At 38.9% G+C, this 13,573-nt stretch overlaps 1 protein-coding gene across 5 annotated transcripts in view; it reads left to right on the top strand.

Annotated features, from left to right (window-relative positions):
* Positions 1–6,545, top strand: part of PHF3 (PHD finger protein 3) — a 105,753-nt gene extending 99,208 nt beyond the window's left edge. For 3 of the 5 annotated variants that reach the window (XM_023513130.1, XM_023513131.1, XM_023513132.1), the window contains 3 exons: positions 943–1,032; positions 3,249–3,444; positions 3,678–5,797. In XM_023513130.1, coding sequence (XP_023368898.1) covers positions 943–1,032; positions 3,249–3,444; positions 3,678–5,797 — 2,406 coding nt within the window. Of the gene's footprint in view, positions 1–942; positions 1,033–3,248; positions 3,445–3,677 lie in introns of all 5 variants that reach the window. The other 2 variants (XM_023513129.1, XM_012805081.2) reach the window with 1 other exon arrangement.
* Positions 6,546–13,573: the final 7,028 nt, after the last annotated feature.

Genomic DNA, 13,573 nt, shown 5'->3' on the forward strand with positions numbered 1-13,573 from the left:
ACTACAGGTGCCCACCACAGTGCCCAACTATTTTTTTTGTTGTACTTGTCATTGTTTAGCTGGCCTGGGCTGGATTCAAACCTGCCAGTCTCAGTGTATGTGGCTAATGCTGTAACCACTGTGCTATGGGAAGTCGAGCCAATAATCCTTCTTTTAAGTGGAGGATGAAGTCCTTAACTATAAAACCTTTTAATTTAAAGTAAGATTATTATTTTTCTTTCTGAGCCACAGTTTTTATATGGCTGCTTTTCAGAGTTCCATCTTTACTTTCTACTTTCAGTTTGATTGGAACTAAAATTACAAATAAAAAATTTAAAACAATTAGCAATTTAAATAATTGTAACTAAATTTAATGTTAATTATGCTTTTATGATTTTCTTTAGTCTTCATGGAAAAAAATAGGAATATACTAAATAAAGCTTTAAATATTTGTAATTGATTTTGTTTATAGTCATTTGTTTCAGAAAGATTGTGCTTGTAATAAAATACATTGCAGTGTTATTGTCCCCTGTACAAGAAAAATACCTTGTAATTGTATTAAATTTTATACCCTCTGAACTTCAGCCATTACTGATGAAAGAATACTTTTGCTTAACTACCACTACAAAAAAGTGGAACAGTCTCTACTCAACATTCTGAAATGTGTTGTAGTTTTTCTAGATTGCTGATGCTGTCACTGCTTCCCTTCCCTGGGCCCATGTTTCCTGTTGAGATCTGGCATGAGCTCACTCTTTCTTGGTACCTGTATTTTAGGCGTCAGTCATTTGCAGTTGGCATTGTAAAGTCTGATTGCTGTCTCTGTTCTATATTATGTTTTCTGATGTATTTTTCATAATCTTTTTACTTGTTTTTATTACCATTTCACATTAATCTTTGAGCTAAATTTGTACAATTTAATAAAGTCATCCTGCATATACTGATCACTTTCCTTTTTTACCACAGGATCTACCGGATAGTATTCAAGTAGGTGGCAGGATATCACCTCAAACAGTTTGGGATTATGTGGAAAAAATAAAAGCGTCAGGAACCAAGGTGAGGAAACCTTTCCAGTATACCAGCCTGGGAAAATGTTAAAAGTAAACAAATCAAGAGTTCTTAGGCAACGATACCAGGTCTTCTGGGGAAGGGAGCCAATACAGATTCTGAATTTACATAATTTACTCAGACCTCAACAAGCTGAACTTGAAGGCATTTGCTAAGGCTTAAAACTGGTCAGCACTTACCCTGCCTGCCTTCTGGGATGCTGTCTTTGTGGCTTCTGTCAGTATTTGGAAAGAAGTGTTTTAAAGTCCAGTATTGAGATTCACTGTGGAATTTGGTCTTACTTCGGTTATAGGGCACATCTAAGCTCTTAACAACAAAGAGACTCTAAAATATAGTGGCTCTTCTGTCAGGCCAGTTATTCAGGGTGGTTAGGTGATTCTGCTTCTGAAACATCACTTAGGGACCATGTTTCTCCTTTCCTGTTATCTTGCCATTTTCAACACTGTTGCCCTCATCAGTCATACAATCAAAGCTGACTCCCAAGCACCAAATGGAAATAAAAGAGGAATGCCTAGCCAGTTGTTTTAAAGGCAAGACCTACAAATTATAGTCATCAACTTTCATTGGCAAAAACTTAGTCACATTACGTAGCTGCTAGGGATAGCTGGTGCCCAGCTAAAAGTTAAAGGCTTCTCATTAGTAATGGGGGAAAGGTGGAGAAAGGATACTGGGAGCTGATTAATGGCTTTCTATCACAATAGTATTTCTTTTTCCTTTTTTGTATTTTTATTCATTTAGTTGTATTAAAGCGTAACTATGTACTTTGATGGATTTATGGGGTTCAGTGTACTGATATGTGATACACAGCGTGAAATGCTTCTTACATTGAATTGATTAACACACCCATCACCTGTTTGTATTTTCTGTCATCTTTTTAACTCATGAAATAGTACTGCAGAGGAATATTTATCATTAGAAGAAATTGTTTTTCTCTTTCAAGGGATCTGAGTGTACCTAGCATATTACAGGCAATTGGTAAAAACATCTTAATGAAAGTAATGGTACTTTTTTGCCTCTTTTTCTAGAACTCTGTAGTTTTTCTTTGGAGTGATCAAAAATGGATGATCTTAAGCTAAGAAGAATATTTTTTCCCCAATATAGGTTTTAGAATTAAAATTGATAATGTTAGGATGCAGATAAACTTGGAGCACTGTTTAAGAAGTTACTGCATCCATTGTCACTTTCTCATGGTAATAAAAATGGGAATATTACTTTCGGACACTTTGGGAATCCTCTGCTGACACTTGGTAGGATGTCTCCAACTTGAACTGATTTAAACACCATAGTAGTTGTTACTAATACATGTGTGGTAATCTTTAATCTAAAAGTGGTTTAGATAACAGACATTTTATAAGAGATGGAGCCATTGTTCAGCTCATTCGTGTCTTGAGGAGCTTGCATCAGTTTTAGGTTTCACAACAAATTTGGCTTTCCCATTTTGATTGTATACCTTCATGAAAAAACATCCATTTCTTAACACTACCAAATTAATACCAAATTAGGACTCTCTTTTTTATCTGTAGCAAAGCCAAGAGTCCAGAGGCAAGTAGATATTTTCCAAATAAGCCATATTACTTTATAAAATTTATGGTCTTATGCATATTTGAGGTCTTTTCACCTAGCCCCCTTTAGTCCTAAATTTATTTCCTGTAAACTGAATTATCACTGAATTTGTGTGCATACAGGGAGGTGGTGTTGGTTACTATTAGTTCCCAGTGTACTGAGGACACAGATTGCCCTCTGTGGAAGTTACAGCATCGGGAATCAGGATATAGTATATCTATCATAAGTATTTAAGTATTATTTCTGCCACTGACACGTTATGTTACCTTGAAAAAATTAGTCATCTTGGCACTTAATTTTTTTTTTTTTTTGGCAGTTTTTGGCGGGGGCTGGGTTTGAACCTACCACCTTTGGCGTATGGGGCTGGTGCCCTACTCCTTTGAGCCATAGGCAAGGCCCAGGACTCAATTTTTTATAGAAAGCCTTTAGTGAAAACAAGATCTGTCAATGGACCAGTAAAGATCTTTTCTTAAGAGTTATTTCCTTTCAGTATTCTCATGTATGTTTAAGTTGGTAAACCATGTTATTTGGTAACTATCATTGTAAAGTTTAGATTATTACTGAAAAAAGAAATAGTATTTAAAACCAAGCTATTCTTCAGGTTATTATTTTAAACAATCATTTGTTATTTTCTTGAATAGGAAATTTGTGTGGTTCGCTTTACACCAGTAACTGAAGAAGATCAAATTTCTTACACTTTGCTGTTCGCCTACTTCAGTAGCAGAAAGCGCTATGGAGTAGCTGCTAACAATATGAAGCAGGTTAAAGATATGTACCTTATTCCTTTGGGTGCTGCAGATAAAATTCCACACCCTCTTGTGCCTTTTGATGGACCCGGTAGGTATACATTTTAATAATAGGATAAGATTGAAATTACATGGGAGGTGGGGACCAGAGTGAAAAGACTAACTGCTTTTTTGGGATCCAACCCTCTAAAGATGGTTTGACAGGGAAAGATAATTACTTAATAGCTCATAGTAAGCTAGATGTAAAGTTTTATACCTTTTTTTGTAATGATTGAAAATGACTATTGATGTTTTTTTGTTGTTTATGTTTTTGATTTTATACAGGGCTTGAACTACATAGACCTAATCTCTTGTTGGGCCTAATTATTCGTCAAAAACTGAAGCGGCAACATAGTGCTAGTGCTGGTCACACAGCTGAGGCTCCTGAAAGCATACCAGTAGCCTTGCCACCTGATAAAAAAACTAGGATGGAAATTTCTGCAGAGGAAGCACCAGAGGAAGAAAATGACTTTTTTAATTCTTTTACAACTGTATTACATAAGCAGAGAAATAAGCCTCAGCAGACTCTTCAAGAAGACCTTCCAACAGCAGTTGAACCTTTAATGGAAATCACCAAACAGGAGCCACCAAAACCTTTAAGGTTTCTTCCTGGTGTGTTGATCGGCTGGGAAAATCAACCTTCTACTCTGGAATTAGCAAACAAACCTCTTCCTGTGGATGATATACTTCAAAGCCTTTTAGGTACCACTGGGGATCAAATATATGACCAGGCTCAGTCAGTGATAGAACAGAGCACTCTTAAAGAAATTCCATTTTTAAATGAGCAAACCAACTCAAAAACAGAGAAAATAGATAAAGTAGAAGTAACTGATGGTGAAGCCAAGGAGGTAAAAGATAATCTTTCAGAATCTACAGGTGATTCGGTAGTAATAGGAGAGGAAACATCAGGAGTAGGTTCCTCCTCCGTTTCTCCAGGGCCTTTGACAAACCTTAGTCTCAAAGGTAAACCACCAGATGTTTCCACAGAAGCATTCTTAACCAATTTATCAATCCAGTCAAAACCAGAGGAAACAGTGGAGAGTAAAGAGAGAACATTAAAAAGACAGCTGCAGCAAGATCAAGACAATAATTTGCAAGATAATCGGACTTCAAATACCAGTCCTCCATGCAGATCCAGCGTGGGAAAAGGAAGCACAGATGCTAATGCAGGTAGCAATGAAAACGTTGCTGCTAATGCATCAAGGTCCCCACCATTTATCAACCTGAAAAGAGATCCTAGGCAAGCAGCAGGAAGAAGTCAGCAGGTAGCTACTACAGAAAGCAAAGATGGAGATAGTTGCCGGAATGGAGAAAAACATGCCCTGCCTAGCCCATCACACAACAAGGAGCACTTAACAGAACCTGTCAATGTAGAGGAAAAGTCATCTTCTGAAGAGAAAAACTCATGTGTTCAGCAGAGTGATAATTCAAAGGTTGCCGAAAACGCACCATCAGTAGAAAACACACAAACGTCTCAAACAGAACAAGCGAAACCCTTACAGGAGGATGTTGTAATGCAAAACATTGAAACTGTGCACCCATTTAGAAGAGGATCAGCACCAGCAGCAGCACCTCATTTTGAAGTTGGAAACGCATGCCAATCAGAATTTCCATCCAAGAACATCAACTTTACTTCCAGAAGCACCAGCCCCAGAACGAGCACAAACTTTTCACCCGTGAGGCCACAGCAGCCCAACCTCCAGCATCTCAAGTCTAGTCCCCCTGGATTTCCATTTCCAGGGCCTCCTAATTTCCCCCCCCAAAGCATGTTTGGATTTCCACCACATTTGCCACCTCCATTACTCCCCCCTCCAGGCTTTGGCTTTGCTCAAAATCCCATGGTTCCCTGGCCACCTGTTGTTCATCTTCCAGGCCAACCACAGCGTATGATGGGTCCTCTTTCACAAGCATCAAGGTATATAGGCCCACAAAATTTTTACCAGGTTAAAGACATTCGGAGACCAGAAAGGCGTCATAGTGACCCTTGGGGTAGGCAAGACCAACAGCAACTGGATAGGCCATTTAATAGGGGTAAAGGGGACCGCCAGAGATTTTATAGTGATTCACACCACTTGAAAAGAGAGCGACATGAGAAGGAGTGGGAGCAAGAATCTGAAAGGCATAGACGCAGAGACAGAAGCCAAGACAAGGACAGAGACAGAAAAATCAGGGAGGAAGGGCACAAAGATAAAGAGAGGGCACGCTTATCACATGGCGATCGAGGAGCAGATGGAAAAGCAAGCAGAGATAGTAGGAACGTAGATAAGAAGCCAGATAAACCTAAAAGTGAGGACTATGAGAAGGACAAGGACCGAGAGAAGAGTAAACATAGAGAAGGGGAGAAGGACAGGGACAGGCACCACAAGGATAGGGACCACACTGACAGAACGAAAAGCAAGAGGTAGAGTCTGCAGGCTGCTGCAAGATTACATTTAAATAACTGTTCCATGTTGTATCTTAAAAACTTTCTAAGGTTGCCTGCTAAGATTGTGCCATCTTTTACATTTTTACTATCGGTGGTTTGCAGAACAATAAATTCTGTGTGTTGGTGCGGAGTTCTCTGTGCCAGTGCTCATCACCCCTTCTTCATACCAACTGTCCCTAGTTATAGGAATTTAATATTTTTAAAAGTTTTACATTGCTGTATATTCAAAGATTTGTTTTATTAATATGCAATAAAGGCTTAGAAATTTTAGTTTTATTCCTTAATTGGTAAATATGGTTAACTGCGGAATATATTTACTGCCTCTAGTGAATGTCCTTTCTATAATGACTAATTTGAGAGTAATGTGTGCTCTGTAAGTTTGTTTTAAATTGCACTGTTTTTAAAGAAGCTGTAGAGGAGCAACAAAAATCGACGCAACTTCATAATGAGATTATGCTAATAATTTAATAGAGCAATTTTTGACCAAGAATCAGAAGCCCAAGGGTACATTTATTGCTTTAATCCACACTCGTCGAAGGCATTTATTACATATACTACAGCTTTGTGGTAGGCCATTATTTTCATTTTCATTTTCATTTTTGGCTTTTCAGAAACTTGAATACTTAAGCTTGTACATGATCTTGTGTTTTGCTATCCTTTTTACTGTACAATGTAAATATTTTAAGGGATATTTTGATTCTGAGTATGATAAAAGAGTTTCTCACCTATTTTGTGTGTGTGATTTGAAATTCAGTAGTAAAAGAATTTCTTCTTTAAAATTTTAATTACCTTCAGACATTATTTTTCTCCTACTTGGCCCAAAACATACAAACATAGCTATGTCTGTCAGGCATTAGATGAGGGGGAAAATAATCTTTTAAAAATCTTATAAGCGGAGATAAATTGTATAGTTGTGAAGAGGCTAGAATTTAGAACTACCCGAGAAACACCGTGCAACTGCCACCCTCTTTATAAGTATGTTTCTAAAAACCTGTGCACTGTCAGAATTTGGTGTATTTACTCACTAATCATTGTAAAACCACAGAACTTTTTTTTAAAAAATGTGTTTTATATACTTTACAAAATGTGTAGTTTCCCTTAATTTTTACATTATACAGCTTTATATTCCAGTTTTACTTGAGATAGAAAGCATATGGAGACTCTTACTAATCCAAATCTATTTGCACCCTAAGAAACATACTGTATAATAGCTATAATCCAAAGCCACCAAATGAGCTAACACTTTTGACCACAGTGAAAACAGTATTTTTACCTGCCTGTATCAAGGAAGAAAGATGTTAAGTAATTTCACAAAATTAAGATTAAATTTGTTTTTCAAAGTGTCTAAAGATTAGAGTTGAGGCTTGGTGCCTGTGGCTCAAGCAGCTAAGGCGCCAGCCACATACACCTAAGGTGGCGGGTTCGAATCCCCAGCCCGGGCCCGCCAAACAACAATGATGGCTGCAACCAAAAAATGGCCAGGCATTGTAGCGGGCGCCTGTAGTCCCAGCTACTTGGGAGGCTGAGGCAGGAGACTCGCTTGAGCCCAGGAGTTGGAGGTTGCTGTGAGCTGTGATGCCATGGCACTCTACCCAGGGGGACAGCTTGAGGCTCCGTCTCAAAAAAAAAAAAAAAAGATTAGAGTTGAAACTGAATTAGCCTTATTTTTGCTAGAGAGAGAAGGGAGGAAATTCAGAACCAAACGTTCTGTCTAATTTGCAGTGACTGGCAACATTTGTTTTTCCATCCTTATCCTCTGTATCATTATAAAATTCCTCAGAGGTCTGTTTAACCTGGTCTGCTTTTCTTCTGAAAATTAACTTGTTAAAAAACGAAGTCCCCAAACAAAGCAAAATCTAAGGTTGTTCATCATCTTTTGCACCATTAAGAAGAAATTGCTGTCAGGGTTTTACAAATTTAAAAAAAAAATTAGGTTTTTTTTTTCCTTTTAAAATTTCAAATGTGTATGTTGTCAGTAAATCTACTTTTACTGGTTTATCTAGTTGAAAAGTTACTGGACACTAGGTTTCTTTGCAAGACACAAGTAAAACACTAATAAGACAGCTCCTTCTGTCTATGCCTCGTGTCGAGCATATGATGTAAACCTTGGTCAGCTCTTAAAGGTGAAGATTTGTCTTCGAGCTGAGGAGACTAGAACTTAGAAAGGTGCACAACTTGCTCAGGTCTGACTGCCATTGTCAGAACTGGCACCCCACAGCAGTTCTGCTTTTCTCCAGAGACAGAAGCGCTGTTGTGCTGTGAGGATCTAGAATGAGAGAGCAAGGAGCAAAAGCCTGATTGACACACGTGCACCTCCATCGCCTCTCACCCCATTCCACCAGCCGGCCTCAGACCCTTCACTGAACAAGCCAAATTCTCAAAGTGAGCAAAAGATTTAGCCAAAAACCTGAGGGTTCTGCTGTGCAGATCTTCAGTATATGTTAATCACAAGCCCTAATTCTCTTGTTAGTTTTTGGTTGCTTCTGTGACAAATTAACTACAAACGTAGTGGCTTAAAACCGCAGAAGTTTATGATCTTACAGGTCTTAGATCAGAACTCTGATGTGGATCTTCATGGGCAAGACCAAGAGTGTCAGCAGGGTGCGTTTCTTGTATGGAGGCTTTAGGGGAGAATCCTTACCCACTTTCCTTGGCTTGTGGCCCCTTCCTTTATATTGAATGCCATCTCTGTGAGACCCAGACTTCGACATCTCTGACCCTTTCTTCGGTTTCTCCATTCTACTTCCATGGATCCTTGCAATTGCATTGGGTCCACTCAGATAATCTAGGATCATCATTTTATTTTTTTTTTTTTAGATGGAATCTCACTGTGTTCCCCTTGGTAGAGTGCTGTGACATCACAGCTCAGAGCAGCCTTCAGCTCTTGGGCTTAAGAGTTTCTCTTTACAGTTGGCTGGTTAGCAACCCAAGTTCCAGCTGTAACCCTAACTCCCCTTTGCCATGTAACCTAACATAGTGGTGCCCGGGCATCATCATTCTACTACCTCAGCACTCAGTAATTGTAGCGTATTGTGGATGATCCAATCTTAAATTTTTGGAATTGTGGACTATCTAAGACTGTAGTAAATACATGTTAAATTTTTAAGAAAGAAAATACCAACAATAGAGAAGAAAATGGAGTGACAACGTCTGTGTGTGCTAACATATAAAACTACTTGTTAACAGGTAAGTTTACAGTCTGTTATTCCTAAATTTTTAATAGTAGCTGTGTTTTTACCGAAGCATACGAATCACACTTAAATGCATATGAGAGCTTGGTAATAAACCAGATCTCAGTAAAAACAAATATTTTAACATTTGGATGTACCCAGTTATACTATATTCATCTTCTTAGATCCCAGTGGTTAAGTTGCCACTTACTGATGACTACAAAGAACTATATGCCCAGTCGGCATGGATTTCTATCTTCCAAAGCAAACTGTGAATAAAGTTGGTTACTACTTTTAAAGGGGTGCCAAACACTCTGATTTCTTTGATTTCTTTTTCATAAAACATTCATTAATTCATTTGAACAAGAAGGTAGTGGGTGAGTTGAAAAACAAATATTAAAGGCTGGGCGCTGTGGCTCACACCTGTAATCTTAGCACTGTGAGAGGCTGAAGCGGGTGGATTGCTAAGCTTAGCTCACAGGTTCAAGACCAGTCTGAGCCAGAGTGAGACCTCATCTCTAAAAACAGCTGGGTGTTGTGGCGGGCACCTGTAGTCCCAGCTATTTGGGAGGCTGAGTCAAGAGAATTGCTTGAGCCCAAGAGTTTGAGTTTGTTGTGAAGTATGATGCCACGGCACTCTATGTAGAGCAACATAGACTTTGTCTCAAAAAAAAAAAAATTAGTAACTAGAAAGTGTCTTGAAAAATTGAGTCCACTTGGTAAGTTTCCTGTCATAGATGGATGCATAACAGAGTCATTGGGGAAACTGTAGCGTAAATACAGGAAGGTCAGTGAGTCCAATATATACATCTCTTAAATACCTTTTTAATGTAATCAGATATGTGTAAATATCAGCCCAAGCTGTCCTTTAAAAATATTCTTTAGGAGAATACTTTTTCCTCAAAGTAATGATTTTTTTTCCAGGAATTTATTTCTTAAAAGGAGTCTTTCAAAATGTAAATATTATTGCTGTCCTCTGGGTTATGTATTATGTATTTCATCTTTTTTTTTTAAAAGTTCTCATGTTTACATTTGACACTACAGAAGTATTTTTAGAAAATTAAGTTTTTCGCTGTCAGTTTTTATTGTGTCCCAGAAATGCACATCACATGGTGAATTTTCAACACTGTCCTCACTAAGATACCAAAAAATAGGAAACAGAAGTAATGTTAATTTTCTACATGAAGTTGACAGGGCTCAAGTCATTTTGAGTGACAGGAGACTCTAGGTGGCAGTGAAATATTGTGTGCCTGTTCTGCAGGCACAGGACTCAGATTTGCTGCTTCAAATTGAATGGTGAGCAGAAAAGAAGGTTTCAATATTTTTTTCTTATTTCTTGAGATGGGGTCTTGTTCTGTCTTCCTAGTAGAGTGCCATGGCATCATAGCTCAACAGCAACCTCAAACTCCTGGGCTCATGTGATCCTCTTGCCTCAGTCTCCTGAGTAGCTGGGACTACAGGTGCCCGCCACAATACTGGGCTAGTTTTTCAATTTTTTTGCAGAGACACAGAATCTCACTCTTCTTCAGGTTGGTCTTGAACCTGAGCTCAAAGTTATCCACCTACCTCAGCTTCCCAGAGTGCTGGGATTACAGGTGTGTACCACTGTGCCTGGCCTGGAAGGTTCGGATTTAGGGTAGTTTTCAGAATAGCAATAGGCAAGGGATAACACCTGAATTATATTTATTTTTAATAAAGTAGCTGTTTTTTTTTTTTTAAATTATTTTCTTTGAGACAGTGTTACCCTGTTGCCCTCAGTAGAGTGCGGTGGCATCACAGCTCACTGCAACCTCCAACTCCTGGGCTTAGGTGATTCTTTTGCCTCAGCCTCCCTAGTAGCTGGAACTACAGGTGCCCGCCATAACACCCAGCTATTTTTTGTTGCAGTTTGGCCAGGGCTGAGTTTGAACCTATCACCCTCAGTATATGGGGCCGTTGCCCTACCCAGTGAGCCACAGGCGCTGCCCAACACCTGAATTTTAAATTGCAGCTGTGAGAAAAAACTTGAAAGCAGCAATTCTCCAACATTTTGGTTTTAAGACCCACAGGCTCCATGCCCTTAGGGCGCCGGCCATATACACCAAGGCTGGCGGATTCCAGCCTGGCCCTGGTCTGCTAAACAACAATGACAACTGCAACCAAAAAAAATAGCCAGGCGTTGTGGTGGGCACCTGTAGTCCCACTATTTGGGAGGCTGAGGCAAGAGAAAAGAGGGGTCTCTCTTTTTTTTCGAGACAGTTTTACTATATCGCCCTTGGTAGAGCGATATGGTGTCATAGCTCACAGCAAGTTCAAACTCTTGGACTTACATGATTCTCTCACCTCAGTCTCCCAATTAGCTGAGACCAAGGTGCCCTCCACAATGCCCAGCTATTTTTTGTTGTTGTAGTTGTCATTGTTTAGCAGGCCTGGGCAGGTTCGAACCCAGGCCTGCCCCAGTGTATGTGCCCAGTGCCCTAACCACTGAGCTATGGGTGCTGAGCCTCCTTACACTCTTAAAAATTGAGACTACCCAAGAGCTGTGAGTTATTGAGCATATTAGAAATTGAAGTAATAAAATACTTTTAACAATCCCATTGTATGTTAATACAGCATGTGAAAAATAGCCTGTGAGCTAAATTGAGTGAAAAGAATCACTATTTTCATTTTTACACATTGCTGATGTCTGACTCTAAGACAACTGGATTGACTTTGCTTTTGCATTCAGTGTTTTGCAATATGTCACTTTGTTTGAAATTTATGAAGAAAATCTGGCTTCATACAGATTTGTCATTGGGAAAGGAAGGACTCTGTGGATCCCCTGAGAAGCTCTGCTTTAAGGAAAAGGCAGACTGTATAATGAAAGAACATACCCAATATTGGAATGCGGTTTAGGCAAAGTTTCTTAGAAGACTTTGTAACTTTCCATAGACTAGCTATATTGACTTTAATGCATAAAAGAATTTTTTTTATTTTTTGAGATAAGAGTCTTACTTTGTCACCCTCAGTAGAATGCTGTGGCGTCACAGCTCATAGTAACCTCTACCTCCTGGGCTTAAGCGATTCTCTTGCCTTAGCCTTCCAGTAGCTGGGACTACAAGCACCCGATACAATGCTCAGCTATTTTTTGTTGCAGTTGTCATTGTTTAGCTGGCCCAGGCTGGGTTTGAACCTGACAGCCTAGGTGCATGTGGCTGACGCTGTAACCACTGTGCTACAGGCACCAAGCCCATGAAAGAATTTTTTTTTTTTTTTAAGAAAGGTTAGATTTAGGGTAGTGCCTGTGGCTCAAAGGAGTAGGGCTCCAGCCCCATATGCTGGAGGTGGCGGGTTCAAACCCAGCCCCGGCCAAAAACTGCAAAAAAAAAAAAAAAGAAAAGTTACATTTTATTATCAGCTGCCAAAAGTTTTCTTTAGAGCAATTGTCCTTATAATCTCGATATCTTCAAAGTTAATGTAATGATATAGACCAAACAAGTTTAGTTGAAAGTTTGTCAGCAAATATTGGAGTTGTGTTGAATGACTTCTGTTAAAAAACAACCCCAAAGCCTTCCCTTTGTACCAATGTGTGGACACTCTGCAATTCTTCCTTAGGTTATATTCTACCCTCCATAGGAGCAGTACGCCTGGGTGGCATTTGTGCTGTCAAATGGTGCCCAAGTTCTTAACTTTGGTCCTAAATCTTTCCAGGATTGTCTTTAGCTTTCTGATTGCATTAGAGTGGTTAAGATAAGACAAAAACAAACAAACAAAAAACCCTAATACTTTTCAAATGACAAGACTTTCAGAATTAAGGGTTTCTGGCCAAAAAACAAAAACAAAATTGTCCCATTTCCCAGAGGATGTGAATGAAAACTGGTAATAAAATCAGGTGCTCGAAGAGGAGACACTGGAGAAGAACCAAGCTGGGTCTGTAAGGAATCGCACGAGATGGCACGTACCTATGTTGTGTCAAGGTCACCATCATCTCATATCACCCTGAAAATGTCAGCAGTTGGACAGTTGGCCATGTTTCATTGGGAAAGTGAGTTTTGTCTTTGTTTATAAATATGTGAGACCTTCTGTTTGAAAAAAAAAGTTACCTAATTCCTTCGTGTAGACTAGAATGTGCACTAGCATTAAGAAGTTAACTTTGCATTCATCCATCCTTTGTGAATTCTTCTCTTCACTTACTTGGTGCATGGTAACATTTTTTTTCCTTTTCAGCCCTACATGCTTTTATTAATTACTATGAATTTTTTCCCCCTTTACATGACCTATTCTACCTGTTAATGCCCAAAGCTGTATATTGTCATTTTTTTTGTGTGGCAAAATTATAAATACCAACTCAAAGTGCTGAGTAACAATAGCAATAACTTTCCAATCTGCAGTGATGGAGTGGGAGGAGCAGGTAAAAATGCTATTCACAAGTATTTGGGCAAAATATACTTTTCAAGATGTGCTTTCAGCAGTACAGGTGAGGACACTAATTTTCAGTGGTGTTCAGGACCTGTTTTATGTCTAATTTTGAGATCTGTAGACTTGACAACAGTTAAACACAAGTAAAGTTAAATTTTTTATTTGATCAGTTACATCAGCAGTACATAGTTTAAGAAGTCAAAAGTTAT

Source organism: Otolemur garnettii, unplaced genomic scaffold (assembly GCF_000181295.1).
Source record: "Otolemur garnettii isolate 467f Iridium unplaced genomic scaffold, OtoGar3 scaffold00035, whole genome shotgun sequence".
Lineage (NCBI taxonomy): Eukaryota > Metazoa > Chordata > Mammalia > Primates > Galagidae > Otolemur > Otolemur garnettii.